The 18,624-nt window shown below is 34.4% G+C and overlaps 1 protein-coding gene across 2 annotated transcripts in view; it reads right to left on the bottom strand.

The window, feature by feature from the left end:
* MED13L (mediator complex subunit 13L) overlaps positions 1–18,624 on the bottom strand; it is a 283,774-nt gene that overhangs the window by 242,447 nt on the left and 22,703 nt on the right. For both annotated transcript variants that reach the window (XM_040251636.1, XM_040251637.1), the window contains exon 2: positions 8,283–8,520. In XM_040251636.1, the coding sequence (XP_040107570.1) occupies positions 8,283–8,520 (238 nt within the window). The remainder of the gene's footprint in view (positions 1–8,282; positions 8,521–18,624) is intronic.

The following is an 18,624-nucleotide window of genomic DNA, read 5'->3' as shown; positions in this document are numbered from 1 at the left end:
TCACAGACAAATCACAGTACGACAGAGCCAAGATCAAAACGAGACTCAACTATACCAAGAGTACATTTAATCAGTGTTGGGTTTATAAGAAATAGGTATGCGGCCCAGTACTTGTGGGAAATTGTACAAAAATATGTACACAGATGAAGCAGTAAAGAGAATTACTGAACACTTACTAGCCATAATGATACTCAATGAAAAACTCCTCAGGTAGCATCAGGACAATTTTAGGCATGAAATATTTAAAGCAACAGAATCCAATTTCATAATTCTCTAGTGCTTAAAACATTTCAAAACCTTTGAGATCTTTTGGGAGGAGGGAGGAAAGAAGCATATACTATGTGTTATTTCTGCCATTAAAACATTTTTTATACAGAACAAAAAATTTTAGCTCCTAACTGAATCATTTTGCTGTTCATCTGAAACACTGCAAATTAACTATATTCCAATATAAGATACAAATTCAATTTAATTTTTAAAAATACTAATAAATAAATAAAGTCAAAAAAAACATAAGCCCTATGTCCAGAATTAAGCAAGTCAGTGCTCTTTCTGTAAGTTCAGAAAATAGATTTTATTAGATACAGAAGATAACAGAACTCTTAATAGTTTATTTTAAATGCTATGGTAGAATTGAATTACTCTATAAAATGAGTAAATCACACAGTTTATGTTACATATAGCTTTAGAGACAACAATGGTTTTAATTTTAAAAGGTATAAAGTATGGATTTGAGTTCCATTACAACTAGTGATATGACTAAGTCATGGACTTTTATAAGCATCCATTTCCCTATGGGTATGCTAACTTAAATGAATGACTGGGACAGGACACTCCAGGAGTCCTTTCAATGATGAACCACCACGATTCAGCCCCACTTCCTTCCTTTAAAAAACCTAGTTTTATTTTAGAGACTTCTAATTTTATCTTCTATATAAAACACTTCAAACAGTAAGACTGACTGAATATGTCAGCAAAGGATTTGCTTGTAAATTGTGGAGCAAAAAGTGTTTTGTTCTCTAATGTGTAATTTTATATCTACATCACTCAATTTTAATCTCCAAATATGTATTTTTTCTTGAATTAATTAGGCCTTTAAATTAACTTTTTCTCCAATTTAGCACATTTTAATTTCTTAGATCAACCTCTCTGAACAAGAGATAAAGAAACTGCTTTACTGGACAAAGAAATCTTTATAGTACTTTAATGCATAGGAACCTATTTTAAATCTTAAAAGTACTCTAATAAAACAGAAAAAGATTTTGAACTGTGTTCATCACTAAAACTACTTACGTCTCAAGCAAAAAGAAAAAAACAAAAGCTGGAATACACCAAGAAAGTTTACCTACTTTTAGGTTAATTTGCAACCCTACTTGTGATGGTGACTTTAACACCTCATTACTAGGGAGATTTATTCAGGTTTACTTTATAGAGTAGGTAATTTTATATATAATGCTTATACACACTTACCAAAACATAAATCTCCACACACACACATACCCTGCAAATCAAATGATTTAACTTTTCCCTAAAGCCACCATCTTTAAAGTGTAATTTTTCTTACCAACTATTTAATTTTCATATCATTAGAACATAAGTCCTTTACATGCTATTTCACTACAATCTCTATATAAATGTCTCATTTTTCATAGAAAAAACTAATTACATGGTTCAGTAAGTTGCCTGTGGTAACACATCGATTTTATTTACATTCAAAAATTAGACTTCAGCTTATTCTCTCAATTTCAAGCACATTTAGCTTAATAATTCTATCTAATCCATTAGATCTTTTCCTATTCTTCATATGAAAGAATTCTGAAATCTTAACCATCATTTTACAATATAAATTTACTGCTTACCAAAGTCTTAATAAGTATTTTACTTTCTCTAAGAATAAAATGTATAATTTTCTATTAAATCTAATATTTCAGTAATTACACACTAGAATCACTTATATAATCATACAGTGAAAACTATTACTATTTTACAGTTTTTTAGCAAGCTAATTCTTTCAAAACAAAACACAGTGAAAACAAGAAATACTTACTTTATAACTACTCAGAACTAGCTACTATCTACCACTCGGTTCATGCTTTCCATCAAAGTGTTTGCTTCTTTTGAAACATAAATGTATTCTTCTACTATCCTCCACAAAGTAAAAGCAAATATGAAAATTAAAGTAACATTTACTTTTCAGATACACTGTGTTAACAATCTCAAGAATTATTAATGCCATGTAATGAAATCTCCATATAAATGTTGATACATAAAATATTAATATTAGAAATCTAGGATGCTGTAGAATGGTATAATTCACTTGTTTTCAAAATCAGATTTATACACTTGAAGAATAAATAAATGCAAACAATGTGAAAAAAAGCTTTCTCAATCAAGCCAGAGATTAATTTTAATGAATCATAAATGAACTATCAATAATGACAAAACAGATATAAAAACAGAATGGAACGTCAGGGATCAGAAGAAATTTCTTTAGAAGAAATTTTCAAACTAAATGACGTTTTACCTAATTTCATTCCTATTAATTTTATATGTAAAGCTGTCACTACATTCAGAGAAAGCAATTCTTTTTCATTGCAACTAAGAATAAATCCATTTACAATGTTGACTAAAATTCATTTCATTTAGTCAAAGATAATCAGAAATCACCAAAACCCAACTGACAATTCAGACTGTTAAGATACACATACATGGTAATACATTCCTGTGTAGATATACTTCACTGTCTATGATCTTATGAAAATTCAATGCCAACACTTCTCTTTTTAATATTCTAAGCAATAAGTGGCTATTAATTTTCAGAGTTTGGCTTGATCATCATAATTTGCCTTTGTGAGCTCTTGAATGTTTTTCATCCTTTCTTCTCTCCTCTGCCTGACCCCATCTTTCTTATGACTTCAGAACAATCTTCATTTGAACTTTTAACTGCTTTTGTAAAAGCAGATGATTCAAGAAGTCTTCTGTTTTTAAACAGGCTCAAAGTCAGGTTCTTCCTCAAGCCAGAGTGAAAAGTTATAGGGGAAAATAATAATCACAGTCTCAAAGTTTAGCCCCAAACTTAACAGTTACAAAAGTAGGAGGGCATCTTTACACTGGATATTTACACCTCACTGAGAATCAAAAACAGAAATAATAATGCCTTAACTAGGTTTCAATCTTCTCAGATTACCAAATAATTCAAAATTTCAAGTGTATTTATTATAAATCAACCTTCTGAAAGGATAAACCACGCTATGTTAGAATCATTTAAGAGGTTTTTCATTCATTCATTCAATGAACGTTATTAAGCACATATACAACTAATCTGTGTAAGATACTTCTTCTGGACCAGCAGTTCTTTGGGTCAAGCCATCTCCAATCCCTAGAAGTCTGTGCTTGTTCTTTGTATGATTTTTGGACTCAAAGATTGCATGTCTTTCCCATTACTGACTAACAGGCAATGAAATGACCAAACAATTGTGTTTATAAAATGATTCCGTTTGGTAGATAAGAAGTCAATTTAGCATAATATATTATTCTCTAAAAATCAAATGGAAAAATGTGGGAAAGAATTTAGGCAAGCAAAAACAGCCAAGTTATAATAAAATAAAATTGGCAAAAACTATCAATATCAAGTTCAGTACATAGTCATTGGTATTTTTTAACTTAAATCTGTATCCTAAACTAAAAACATTTAATAACTCAATTCAGAATAAAATAATATATTACAATATTATGGTCTTCCTGCCCATATTCAATATCTTATATATAATCTTTCTAATTATCTCTTTCTTAATCAGAAACCTTTAACAATTCCTCAAAATCTATCAGATTAAGTCCTTGCTTCAGTGAACTCCACACTATGGCCCACCTCCCCACTTTTTGTTTCCCCCAACTATCTCACTCATATTCCACATTCTGGGCAAGCCTGCCTCTTCCACAGTTCATTCACTGCCCGAAGGCCCATTTATAGAGGCTACTTTCTCTGACTAGGGCAAATTCCATTGCAACCTATGTAACAGATGTATCCTGTAAGACACTGCAAGCCTCACGGCCTCTGGGCTTCACCCGTATCTCCCTATTCTCCTTCCCTGAGGTTGCATCTGGTACTTCTGCGAGATCCCTAACTTAAACATTTGCAGCTTACTCCCCTGTATCATCATCATGGACTCATTTAGCTGCTTCCCCAGTAAGACTGTGAGCTCCTTAAAGATGAGGATTCGTTTTTACATCTAGGGCTGATCACAACTCTTGCCTAATAGAGACTAACAGACCAGAAACCAAGAAGGTTTCTCACTAGGACTCAGAGTGTTCTTGTGAAAACTTTATAGAACCCTTATTTACGCATTAGTCCTGGAATTGAGGGCCTCCCTGGTGGCTCAGATGGTAAAGAATCCGCCTGCAATGCAGGATACCTGGGTTCAATTTCAATCCCTTGGCTGGGAAGATCCCCTGGAGGAGGACATGGCAACCCACTCCAGTACTCTTGCCTGGAGAATCCCATGGACAGAGGAGCCTGGTGGGCTACAGTCCATGGGGTCCCAAAGGGTCGGACACGACTGAGCGACTCAGCACAGCACACACCTGGAATTGAATGTTTGCTAATGTGGAAAACAGTCAATCTACTATATTTCTCTTATATTTCTCTTATATACTTACAGTGTTCCCTGCATTATACATATTTGTCTGCCTGTCTTATACCCTTTTCAAACTATAATTTATCAAGGGTAGAGACTTCAAAGCCCTATAATTGGACCTGCTGATACAGGTACTTAGAGATGGACACAAAGAAGGAAATACTTATATATTCAGTATTCAGCCAGTGTCCTTCAATACCTCTATGTGGAGAAGGCAGTAAAGTTACAAATCTACATTACAGGGATCCAACAGAGTCAAATCTTAAAGTTCTGACCTCTTTATAACATAATTTAAGGTTTGTTATGAAATTCTGTTTACAGACTCTATCTAGACAAATTTCCTATGAGGAGGAATATCTTCACTGCTTTCTAATAGTTTACTATTCTTAGTTATCAACATTAACAAACTCAAAAATGATTACTTCAATCTAAAAGTATACTTTAAAAAACTAGTATTTGACAAACATCAGCAAATACTGAATGTTATACCACACAGACCAACTGCCAAAATGTTTTCATTTTAATGTCTGAGTTAATTGCTGGTACTGCAGTAGCAGCAGTATTTACAATTCTAGATTAGCTTGTTCTCTGTGCTGTTCTCAGTACTTAAACTCTTTTTATTCTTGTAACCCAGTTTAGAGTGAGGAAACTGAAGCACGAATAAGGTAAATAACTAGACCAAAGATACAGAGCAAGCAAGTCAACAAGCAGGGATTCAAACCCAAGCCTCTGAACCACTATGCTATACAATATAAACAACTCCCTAAACAAGAGCCCAAAAGCGTTTATCCAAGTGACAGGGACCAGTTATAAACGTGTCTTAGTCTTCTCATAGACTATTTCATAGGTATTTTAAGCATTTGAGCAAAAAATGTAATATAAAACTATGTGTATCCTATAGGATTGTTCTCCTTCTGCATGTATTTAAATACAATGCTTTGTGTTATTTCTTAGTAGAATGCTATTTGGGTTAAACTGTAAAAACAAAGGTAAATGCCTAATAACATAACTAAAAAGCATTTTAAAGGACAGTAAAATGTCCCTTAAAAAAAAGAGAATGCTACAAATAATGGTACCATTATCTTAATATTAAAGGATCCTGACAAAATTTTAGCCAAAATGGAATCATTCTTACACATATAAGAGAATGAAACAGACTGCAAGTATCCTAAATGTGTGTGACTACCATTACAATACTCCCCTGGTATCCTTTTTCCATGATTGCTCTACATGTTATATTCTCCCTCACTTGAAACAAAGCAGTCTTTATGTCATTCATTTTTCTAATTAAGTTTCATATACTTCCTAATATTAGTTGAAACATGAAACTACTCTTTACAACCACTTTTACCTACAGAAAAGATCATTTGCCTTGATCTAATAACTTTCACACATTAAATATATTAAAAAGAGTAGATGTACTTAACAAAGTTATGATTGTTTCATCACTCTAATACTTCCCTGGTGACATACCAAAAAATAAACAGTTTACACTGTTTTCAGACTCAATAGGGAAGAAAATTAAAAGGCAATCATTCTCAGGTGAAAACATTCATAAGACACTGTTAAGAGAAAAGGGCTGACTTACAAAACAGTATGATACCACTTTCATTTATACATAGAAACACCAAACATTAAAACTCTCTGCTTTAGACTTCAGGATTCTTGTGTTTTTTGGTCTCTTCCTTTGGCAGTTCTGTTTTCCTAATTTTCTAATTAAAGTGTAATATTTCTGTAATTTATAAAACGATCTAAAAGAATTTAATCTTACATATTTACCACAAAAAAACACTTAAAATATGAAAAAATGTACATAGGCAATCTATAGCAACTATAAAATATTCAAACAGGCTACATCTTTTCATTAACACAGTAACAAAATCCATGAGAAATAACACAGTAACTTAGTAAGTTATTTCTAAAAACACTGACCATGTGCCTTTTTGGTATGGATAAATAGCTTTATACATCAACTAAATAAGCCTAAATAACAGTTGCGTTTGGTTTCATCTTCATTATAAAATGATTATTTGTGTTGCTAACAGTAAAGACCAGACCAAAAAGTTAAAACATAAAGGATCAACAGGGAAAAAGAAAGAGAGTGAGACTGAGTCAGAAACAATCACGGAAAATGAAGGGGAAAGAAACGGGGGAAAAAAAAAAAAAGCTGTATTATTCCTCTACCACGTGTGCAAAAGAAGAAAAAGATATGTGAAAGAAGAAAAAGATATGCTTTGATACTTAAATGGACAAACATAAATGCTATCTTTTAGGAGGTATCTTATTTTAAAAACTCTGATTAAACAGAAACCAGATGTTTAAAATTTTACCTTGAGTTCACTGCAAACTACATGTAATAAGCTTTGAGATGTATATAATTCTGAGACTGCTGACTAGCGAGCTAGGTAAGCAATCTTACCCAGAATAGATTCTTATATATATAAACCAAATACTCTAAAAAACTATGGGAGAAAGGTTTGAGCTGAACAAATGGACCATAAAGTAAACAGCTCAATTAGTCCACTGTGGTTTACTGCCCTCTGGCTGTTGTGGCAGGAGATATCACAGATTAAAAAAAGTGGCTGTAAAGAAAAGCGAGGAAGGTGTCAAGCAGAAGTTGGCAGGAAATCCTTTAGGGAAATTAGATGCTTTAAAATAGATCCTCAGATACATTAAAGTTAGTTTTACTCCTTCCTATAAAAAAAATTAAATATACGTACTAACAAAACATTTCAAACATTAACTGAAATTTTTCAACCACAAATTAATAAGAGTGATTTAGACACTATAAATGTTGGCTCTAGGAGACTAAGTCAAAAAGAGTTAATGGCCTATCCAAACTAAAAATCAGAATTAGCCCTGATTTAGAAAAATTCTCTAGCATACTAGATGAAAACATTTAAGGAAAGAGGTAAAAAAGTTTTTATAAGAAATTCAAAGAGTATCAATAAAATTTCCTCTGGTTATAAATTGGTGGTAAATACAAAAAGTATCAATAGCTCAGAAAAATCAAAGTCTTATATTAATTCAACATTTCCAGATATCAGAGGTAATCTGAAGTTAAACGTTAGGCAGCATTAGAGCAAATAATTCCTGGAATCACCTACTTACATAAAAAGCAGGAACAAAACACAGGAAAACTTGCTACAAAACCAGAGTAGATTCTTTACATGAATCTTTCTTCAAATATACTATGCAATGACACCTCATAATTCTGTCCAATAAGGCTTGCACTAAGTTCCTATTATCACTTTACAATTTTCCACCAGAGTTCAGCTGGCAAAAATCATAACAGCAGGAGTCCAAGAAGAAAAAAAAAACAATTCTTTTCATTTCACTGACTTGCTAATAACTCACATTTCACTATCATTTTAATACAGTAGATCTTAGCCTCAATTCCAACCCAGACACCTAGGGGACACTTTCTATAATAGAGTGGTTCTCAAGGTACTGTATGAATGGGAAAGAATCTGAATAAAACAGGGGTGGAAAGAAGAGGGGTGAGAGTAAGGAGGTTCCTTTGACACAAATCCACTAAACACTTGGATTTTTTTTCTCAGCAAGTCTTCATAACCTTTTCAGAATATACCACTATTCAAAACATATATAATGCAAATAATTTTTAAGAAAAAAAAAAAAAAAACTTACCCTGTAGTTCATGATGTATTACACCCACTAGGTTGGGTTCGTCTCCCCACCAGAATATCCATAACTCTTTGCAATCTGGTTTGACATCACGGCGCCATACACACAGCAAGTTGGCTTGGAGACAGCGGATGAAACTTAACAGGATTGGATCATCTTGGGCTGGGGCTGAAATTATGGGTCCACAGTCCCCGTGCCCTCCAAAATTGTACCTACGCCATTTGATTCCTGTGAGTTCAGCCTGGAAAAAGAAAATCACAATTTTGACTGTTTTCTTCACATAAAGAACACTAAAAACAGGCTTCAATATAGAAAAATAAATCTGCTAAAAATAAATATTTACAGTACACCTCATTACCGTAAGATTTCTTCCACTGAAGAATTTCTGTCAATCCTTGATTTTTTTTTAAAGGGGGTAAAAAGTTCATTTCTTCCTATCAAGATTTCTACATATATTATATATCAAAATACAGCAAAAAAGTAATCATTTCCTGTTGAACCATTTTTTACCTATTATTTACTATAAAGTCCCTATACTTATTACTTAGAATACTTTCTATATTATTATTCCTTATTTAACTCATAAATTATATTTAGAAGTCAAGTAAGAATCTGTAGAACTGAAATAATTTCTTTCAAAGAATTTCCTCAATTTCATCCCATCCAGAAACTATAGTTTAAATCTTTTTTAATTGGAGAAATACAATGCAGTAACATAGTACTTCATTATGAAAGCCAAAATAACCTGCTAATAAACTAATGGAATGTTATCGGCAATTTATTCCTGCTATTTAGTATGTGGCACACAGAAAAGCTTTCCTAACAGTTCCCTAGTTTACTTCGGTCTTTTGTTTTTTAAACACATTTTAAAACACAGTAACTTTAACTCAGCTGAAAGCAGATCCTCTATCTTTGATCTGTCTTGCGAATTTGTATTCTAAAATTTCTTAAGTATTAGGTTTAAAAAGAACTAAGTTTCAAGGATGTTTCAACACAAAAGTTGAATTCCTTACTTGACTAGGAACTACAACTATGTATTCAAAACTGACAGTAAAACTTATTCATAACATAACTCTGTACCAAAGAGTCCACGTATCCCTTGCATTTAACCCTTACTCACTCATATTCCCCTTCCTCACACCACTCCCAACCACCAAGTTAGTAACTTTTGTCAAGAAGTTGCATTTCGAAAAACAAGTACCACAGGTGAGAAAAATAACTGTTACCTTCTACTAACATAACTAAAACAAGCTGAAGTCCTAAAACAATCACTATAATGAACATCTTCAAGAAAAAATTATTAGTTTTCTTCAATCCCCAAAAAAGCTTCACTAAAAAAAAAAAAAATCAAAAAAGACAAACATCCAAACTAGAACTGTCTGAAATTCACTAATTTTCCCTTTCACAGTATGAGATGCGGAAATCTCATCTTTAATGAAAATTCTCAGTAAAACCTGGTATTGGCATCATTTAGGCTTTCTCTTTGGACCACTTGGGTTTTCCTCCAACTAAATATACCTGGCCAAGGAAAAGGTTCAAACAAAGAAGTAAACTAATCACACAAGAAATAATTATTTTCCATTATCATATGAGAAATAATTATCAGCATCATACTTTCCTGTTTTTCTGTACATAAACATTTTTTCAAATCCTTTTTCATTTACTATAAATATTTTTATATTACTAATTATCATTGAAAAATAATTAATATTTTCATACTATTCACTGCTTGGAGAAAACAATTTATTCAATAACAACTGGACAGTCTTCATTTTTCTCACTATTATAATTATTATAACTGGCAAACATCCTTGAACATTATTTTCCTCAATTATTTCCTTAGGAGAGATTGTTTGATGCGGAATTACCAAAGACTACAAATATTTTAGTCTTTGGCAAACTCACAAAAGGATGCTACCATATTTAGTAGTCTTCATCAACACAAATAACCTCCTCCCCAATGGCCTATTTTTAAAAATTCCTATCAGTTTAATAAAATGGTATGTCCTTGTACTAACTGGTAGTCCTCATTCCACTTAGAGAAAATCATTATCATGTATTTGATCTGATTGGAGCCAGTTTTCCTGGGTTTGACTTCCAGCTCTGTACTTATTAGCTGGAGGTAGAAGTACCCAGAGCAAATCATTTAATCTTGGTCTCTCAGTTCCCTTACAAGTAAAATGAAAATAATGGTATTCAGAATTGATTAAATGAGTTAGTATATACAGGCAGCGCTTAGGACAGTGCCTGGCACGGGGCCAAAAATATAACCATTACTGCTATCTTACTAGCACAGTTGTACTGCTTCCCTTTAGTTGTGTTTTCTATCAAATAGATTTGTTTCTTCAAATAAAAGCAATATGTATGTATCTGTTTCTGTCTTAATCAGAAAGCCTAAGATCAAGTTTTAAATATGTATCAAAGAAGGTATCTAAATAAAAAGACTAAGCGGGAGCAACTGAAATCAGAAAAGTAGAAGAGTTGTTCAATCACTCAGTCGTGTCCAACTCTGTGACCCCATGGGCCGTAGCCAGCCAGGCTCCCCTGTCCATGGGATTTGGGGGTTGCCAAAACTTTCCTCTTCCAGGGGATCTTCCCAACAGTGATTGAACCTGCATCTCCTGCACTGCAGGCAGATTCTTTCCCACTAAAAGACTAACTTTTCTTTCATCACGTAAACAAGCATTCTACGCCAAAGGATCCTGAGGAAGTGAGGGGAGAGGGAGGTAAGGCGGGGAATGAAAATATACCAATGAATGAGAACCACTCAACAGTCCATGGGGTCACAGAGAGTCGGACACAACTGACAGACTAACACTAATGTTTACACTAACCGTATTTAAAAGGAGAAAATTTAAATATATCAGCTATTTAAACATCAGGTGAGTCAGTTCCCAAGAAGTTCTATGAACCGCAATCTACTCACAAGAATACTTTCACCTGTAACATCCAATATGGCTCAGCAGACAAAAACATTTGGCTTTGCTTCAGGAGAATGGCTTCCTAATCCCAGCACTTCCACTAACTTCCTATCAGTGCTTCTATGGTCTCAGTGGTAAAAGAAAGCCGCTGCCACCTGCTCTCTATCTTTATGGGGCTGTTCCAGCAAGTGATATAATACAAATACAAGTGACATTACTTCAAAGCTACCAACTTAATCTCTTTATAACTAATTCAGCCAGAAGTACTAAAAATGTCCAGTCATTTAAAAACAATTTATCCCTTTACCTTAAAGCTAAATATCACTCTACCAATCTTCACTGGAAAATATAACAATAAAACACCATTAAAGCCTAACATATATCTGACTATAAAATGAATGTTCAAAGATTTAGCTTTACATTTTGAATTACTATTTGATAAGAGGAAAAATGATTGAAACACTTTGTCCATGAAAAAAAATTTTATCGTGGATGTATATTCAATTACACTATTAAAATATGTCCTTATATGCCATGATCATGTTTATAGTTAAAAATCAATTACACAAAGGTCTGTTGACCTAATTTCTGACAATTTCTGACCCAATTTCTTGTATCTCCAAGACTCAATATTCTTGAGGCAATCCTTTAAAATATTTCTAGATGCTAATTATCCCCAAAATGCAACTATTTCTCACTGTCAAAGATAAACAATCGACATTTATACTTAAGATTGTTGTTGTTCAGTCGCTAAGTCGTGTCCAACTCTTGTGACCCCATGGACTATAGCCCACCAGGCTCCTCTGTCAACAGAATTCTCCAGGCAAGAGTACTGCTGTGGGTTGCCATTTCCTTCTCCAGGGGATCTTCCTGCCCCAGGGATCAAACCTGCATCTCCTGCGTTGGCAGGTGGATTCTTTACCACTGAGCCACCAAGGAAGCCCTAAGCTTAAGATTATATAGCTTTAAAAATATATAATCAAAGGTATAAATAGTATTTTTATTCATCACGTACTTAATACCAGGCACCACAACAGGGTCTTCACATAGAATTTCTAATATGAGGCACCCTAATAGGCTTCAAATGTAATTTCTACATATGAGGCCTTCATATGTAATTTCTACATATGAGGCCTTCATACGTAATTTCTAATCTTGGCCAACAGCTAAAGAAATTAGTAGTCAGAAAAATTAAATAACTCTTCCATAACCACACAGGTAGCAATTGGCAAATCCGAAACATAACTGAACTTAAAGCATAAATTCTTTCTACTCTGTCATGATGTTTCATAGGGCTAATTGTAACAAGTAGCCTTAGAGGATTACAAAATAGTACAAAGAAACTGTCATCAACTCAATTTAGCAATGACAAGAGCTCATGGCCATACTTTCTAATTTAAGAAAGTTCATGAATCTATCTTCACTCTTCCTGAGTTATTAAGAAAACTAGTATAAGACTGCTCACTACACCATCCCATAAATAGAAGAGATTAATTTCACTCAGATAATTACATACTCCTTCAGGTACATGTTACCACTGTAAGACCATAACCACACAAGCTAATTCTTAGGGTATGTATAACAAACCACGAAAATAACTACTCTAATAGTAACAGAGACTGGAGGGAAGTTTTCTCAGCAATGGCTAGTATCAGCTGCATAGGTAGTAGTCAAGGTCCTTGGGGAACTGAACTTAACCAGAAGAGACTCTCCTAGCCAAAACAGCAGCTCAATTCAGAATGGTTCTAACTAAACTACAACAGCATCAGGATAAATGCATTTTCTTATGACATGAATGTATTTAAAGAAAATTTATACTGCTTCTTAACATCCTACTCTTTAGGTACTAATGTAAGAAGTGAGCTGATAAATTTTCCCACTGGAGGTCACTTATTTGCACTGACCCACGGCAATCAGATCCCTTGTGAGACCAGCATACATCAATACTTGCAAAGTGGCTCTCCAAAGTTAAAAACTGTATTCAGAGGCCATGGAATGGAGTAAAACTAATGTAACTTGATAAGAATGAACCCCGGGTATATTATGGGAAGAACACTGGCTGCAGGTCAGGAGACCGAGGCTCTAGTACTAGTTTTTCAACTATTTACCTAAATGGTATCAGGAAATCTCCATCTCAGGGCACCCTGGCTTCCCGACCTGTAAGGTGATATGGTTGACCTAGATACTATAAAGAGCTCACGTCTCCTGACCCAAGCTAATTACATCCCACTCATAAAGGTGACTTGTAAATGAAATTGACGCTCATTAGATACATTTGAATTTTCAAGAATTAGTTGAAATAAAGATATCTCAAACTACAGAACAAGCAGCTTAATATCAATCCTTGGCAGGATTCTAGCATGATCTGTAGAAAAGGCAGATGTGATCATTTGGGACTAACGTGAGTACATGAGGAAATTTCAAGTCTGCCTCACACCACTTCCTCCTGTGATAGGGTTACTACGCTAGCAGATCAGGAAAATACAGCTAACAAACATATTAAGTCACCTCTCAACTGAGTCAAAGGAAAGAAAAAAGTTAGGATAATAGAAAACGTCTGTTAAAACATAACTAATCAGCTCCAGGTAAAGATGGCAGAACAAATACACACATCTGCTTTTGCTCGCTCTTAAATCCCTCAAAAAACCCAGAAGTTTGTTTGTTTTTTTCCTTTAAATCATAAAATCACAATAGTAGGTAACAGAGATGAGAGCATCCAGATTTTTAAAGGTAAGAAGTCAATGCTCAAGAGGTCAGGAGCCTTATAATACCTAAGAAAACTGAATCTGGACTGTGGAGAAAGCAAAGCTACAACCCAATTTATACAGAATGATAAACACAGGTACAGTCATCCCCCAGTATCCATGGGGGATTGGTTCCAGGACACTCCACAAATTGTCAAAATCTGTGGATGCTCAAGTAGTTTAAATAAATGGTGTAGAATTTGCATTTAACTTATGCATATTATCATCAAAGAACTAAAAGGGCTCTTAGAAACTTTAAGACAATGATGCCAGAAATGATAAAACATCCAGATAAGGGCTGGAAGATAAAGTTTCTCCCAGAAAGTAAAGCAAATAAAAATGAATAAATAGATAAAAATAGGAGGGTGGGGGGAGATAAAACTAGAGGATCAGACCAGAAGTTCAAAACCAAATAAAAGAGCTTTCAGAAAGAGAAAACACAGAAAATGAAAAAGAGGAAATGACCAATAAAATGATTCATGAAAATTTTGAGGGGTGAAGAGGTAAGGGTGGGGACAAAGGAAGAATGCAAATTTCCAGATTGAAAGGGACTCACAGAAAGCATATCACTGTAAACTTTCAACACACTGCAGACAAAGAGAAGCGCCTCAAAGCTCCCATATAGTAAAAAGGGGTCAGGAATCAGAAGGATTTCTGACTTCTCAACAGTTACACTTGAAGCTAAAAGGCAATGGTGTAATATCTCCAAAATTCTTTAAAAAAAAGTATTCCAAACTAAACATCTATGCCAATCTAAATTATCTATGAAGTGTAAAAGCAGAATACATTTTAGAATATGCAATGTGTTTTTTTAAAAAATAAAAGGTATCCTTTCTTAGGAAGCTACTGGAGGCATACTTCATGAAAAAGAGGAAATAAACCCTGAGTAGCCATGAGATTTTATTGGAGAAGGAAATGGCAATCCACTCCAGTGTTCTTGCCTGGAGAATCCCAGGGACGGGGGAGCCTGGTGGGCTGCCGTCTACGGGGTCCCACAGAGTCGGACACGACTGAAGCGACTTAGCAGCAGCCATGAGATTTAGGAAACAGATTCAACGTGGGAGGGAGCAAACGAAGCCCTAGGATTACAGGCAATAATCAGATGATCCCAGGTTGTGAACTGTGCACCAGTTAGAAGGCAACCAATCTAGATTATAAGAGGTCAGACGGCTCCAAGGAAGACCCTGTCACGAATCTGGAACTGACAGAACACCGGATATTCGAAAGTCTTTTAAATGGAGACTCAAATAACAGGCAAAAGGTTTGGTGATGAATTAGTCAAAAATATACAGAAAAGTAAACAGTCGAAAACCAAGCAAACAAAACCCAGATAATTACCATCTTCCAGTTACACAGAAAAGAAAAAGTAATCAGAGTTTACTCAATGGCTCTGCCATATATTAACATAATCAAGTGAATGTTAACACTGAATACTGAGCTAACCAAAATTACAAACAACTATTTTGGTGAAATGGAAGGATGGAAAAGGCATATTTGCTTAGTAGGAGGGAGAGAGAATAAGCTAAATCTTGATTTTCAACAGTGGAAGGTTCAGAATTTTAAAACCTGAAAGTGATTATAAACACTATTTAGAAACATTTAAAAATTAAGATAATGAACAAAAGTAGATGAACACGTATGTCTCTGGAGAGGGTCAAATAGGGGCCAGTAGTAAGGGAATGCTATTCACTAAACCTGGGAATTCCTTGGAGATCCAGTGGCTAAGACTTACTGTTATCACTGTCAGGCCCAGGTTCAAATCCTGGTTGGGGAACTAAGACCTAACAAGCAGTGTGGTGCAGTTAAAAGAACAACAAAAACCTTGTAGAACTATTTGATTCTTTAACTATGTCAGAGTACAATTCTGTTCTAAAATTTAAAAAAACACTAACCAAAATGTAGCAAAAATATTTAATACATACAAAAAGTTAAAACTAATTTTGAGAACTCACTTCTACATTTTTACAGACTAATTCTAGGCAAATTCTTAAGCTTAAGAACAACTTAATATCCCATAAATTGTGTTGCAAAGCCAAAAACTTATTTTACTGGGTGTTAAGATAACTGCTGTTATCTGTTTCTTCTCTCCATTTTTAGACTATTAAAACTCTAGGTGGGCAGAGACATGCTTCCAGCTGCATGCTCCCTCCCATCTAGCTCTGCTCAAACTCTTCCTGCTCCGAGAGGAGAGGTTTGCCAGGGATCACCTCCACAGAGGCAAGGAGCACATCAGGGCAATGGGCCTCGCATCTGACTCTCATCTAACATGGTATTTTCATGTTAGGTAACTCCCTCCATACAATAAGTTGTATATCAAACATGCTTTCTAACACATACATACCTTTGCTGACTCATAATAACTTTTTCCCTCAACTGTAACTTTCTTCCCAGCCCTCAGTTTACCAACACTAATTCAAAACTATAAAGATTTTTAAAATGGAGTGTAGCATGAGTGGAAAGGGGTGTTTTATTTGACAATGACCTAAACACAATGTGAAGTAACTATTTTAAAAGTTACTGCCATCCTGAGCTACACTGATAAAAGTATCTAGACCCTACATAGCAGATTATAAGAGTCACTAGTCAATCCTGCTTTCAACTCCTAGCTCCTTAGTTTGAGAAAGATCTAGATAAGGTGCAACAAATTAACAGATGTAGGATGAGGAAATCTAAACATGTCATATGGCTAGAGGTTATACGGCCTCATGTTCGAATTCTTTCAATCGAATAAATAGCAAAAAGAAAATAAACCCACAGCTGAATTAAGTTGAATGAAGTTAAGAGGCTGAAGAAATTTGAAAAATCTTTAGTCACACAGAAGACTGATGCAGGAAAGATGAATTCAATTTGCTCAGAACTGACCCAAGTGGTAGCAGACAATCAAATGGAAAAAACTAAAACAACAATGAGAGGTCACAGAAGAAAACAGCCCTGACTGGCATCCCTGAGAATCATAGATATGGGGGGTTAGCAAGAAGCTGGTCAATACTAGGTGTGGCTTCAAACATCAAAGAGCTGGTTAAACAATACGATTTATAAGGTTCCTTTTGAATATGAAATATGTATCTCAAAGATTCCTCCCTTTCAAGCATAAGACTCCGTAACTCTAATATCATTTGTTTCTCAGTCAAGTAGCTCAGGGGGTAGCCCGCTAGGGCCTGCAGGTAGGCCACTTATTTTGTGAATTAAGTTTTATTAGTGCACAACCACACCACGTTATCATCTATGGCTGCTTCCACAGTACCACCACGCTGTTCAGCCTCAAGTAATGAACTCTCTGGTTCTCTAAGAAAAAGTCTGCTCATCCCTAAACTAGGATAATATACACAGACAAATATGACACTTAAAATATAAATAAGAAGCACCAGAATTATCCTCCCACCATAAACAATCAGAAAACCAGACCAAAAAATAAAAAAAAAAGAAACTGTTTTCAGATACTGGATAGCAGACAATACAAAGGTAGAATCTCTGAGGTAAAGAAAACCAATGAAGCAGGTCCTGTAAAGTCTAAGGTAACTGGAATATATTAAAGTAGATCACCAGAAAAGAGAGTTTATGCAGAAAAAGAGCTCCAGAGATCTGACAGGGTCTCTTTTGAGGCTGTTCCTAAATACCAAATGGCACATTTAAACAAAATTCAACAGGTGCCAGGCAACCAGGGAGTTCAGTGAACTCAGAGTAATATAAACCAAAAGAAAAAAGAAAATCAAAATATATACAATTAAACATCTGAACACCAGAGATAAAAAGGAAAATCTTCCGCAATGACAGGCAGGTTCTTTACCACTAGTGCCACCTGGGAAGCCCCAAAAAGAAACATCTTAAAAGCTGTCAAGAGGGGAAAAAAGAAACACATTACGTAAGCAGAAGCAACCAATATTTACAACAGATTGCTCAAAAGAAAATATGCAAACAGAAAATAATGGAACTTGGGACTTCCCCAGTGGTCCAGTACTTAAGAATCTGCTCTTCCCATGGGTTCCCTGGTTGGTTAACTGGGATCCCATATGCGACACAGTTAAAAAGCAAACAAACAAAAAAAACAATGGAATAAGCTGAAAGAAAAAAAAAAATCTCCACACCTGTAACTCTAGATCAAGCACAAATCTTTCAAACATGAAGGTAAAATACTGATTTTTTTTTTTTTTAAGATCAACAGAAGCCAATGGAACTGTACTTTAATAAATGTAACTAGAATAAATGTTTTTTAAAAAGTTCTTCTGCTACAAGGAAAATTTATCAGATGGAAACCTAGATCTACACAAAAGAATAACAAGCACCAGAAACAGTCAATATATAAATATAAATCATGTATCTCATTTTGAAATTTCCTGAAAAGCTAATTAACTGTTATTGCAAAACTAGTGGATCATGGACTGGATACTGGATACAGAAGAAAAATTTAAAACAACAGAACAAAGGCCAGAAGGAGAAAGTGTATATATATATTGTTCCATTAACAGAAAAGAAAAAATGCACTATTTGGAGGCAAACTGTAGTAAGCTAAAGATGCATATTCTAAGCCCTTAACCAGTTCTTAAAAACTAAAACAAAGAAGCATATCTAATAATGAAGACAAAATGGACTCATTCCAAAAAAAAAATACTCAATATAACCCAAAAACAAGGAGAAAAAGACCAAAAAAAAAGAAAGAAAATGGATGCAACAGATAGGAAA

Source organism: Oryx dammah, unplaced genomic scaffold (genome assembly GCF_014754425.2).
Source record: "Oryx dammah isolate SB20612 unplaced genomic scaffold, SCBI_Odam_1.1 HiC_scaffold_12, whole genome shotgun sequence".
Classification (NCBI taxonomy): Eukaryota; Metazoa; Chordata; class Mammalia; order Artiodactyla; family Bovidae; genus Oryx; species Oryx dammah.
The sequence above is the reverse complement of the archived record's forward strand: the minus strand, read 5'-3'. Positions and strand labels throughout refer to the sequence as shown.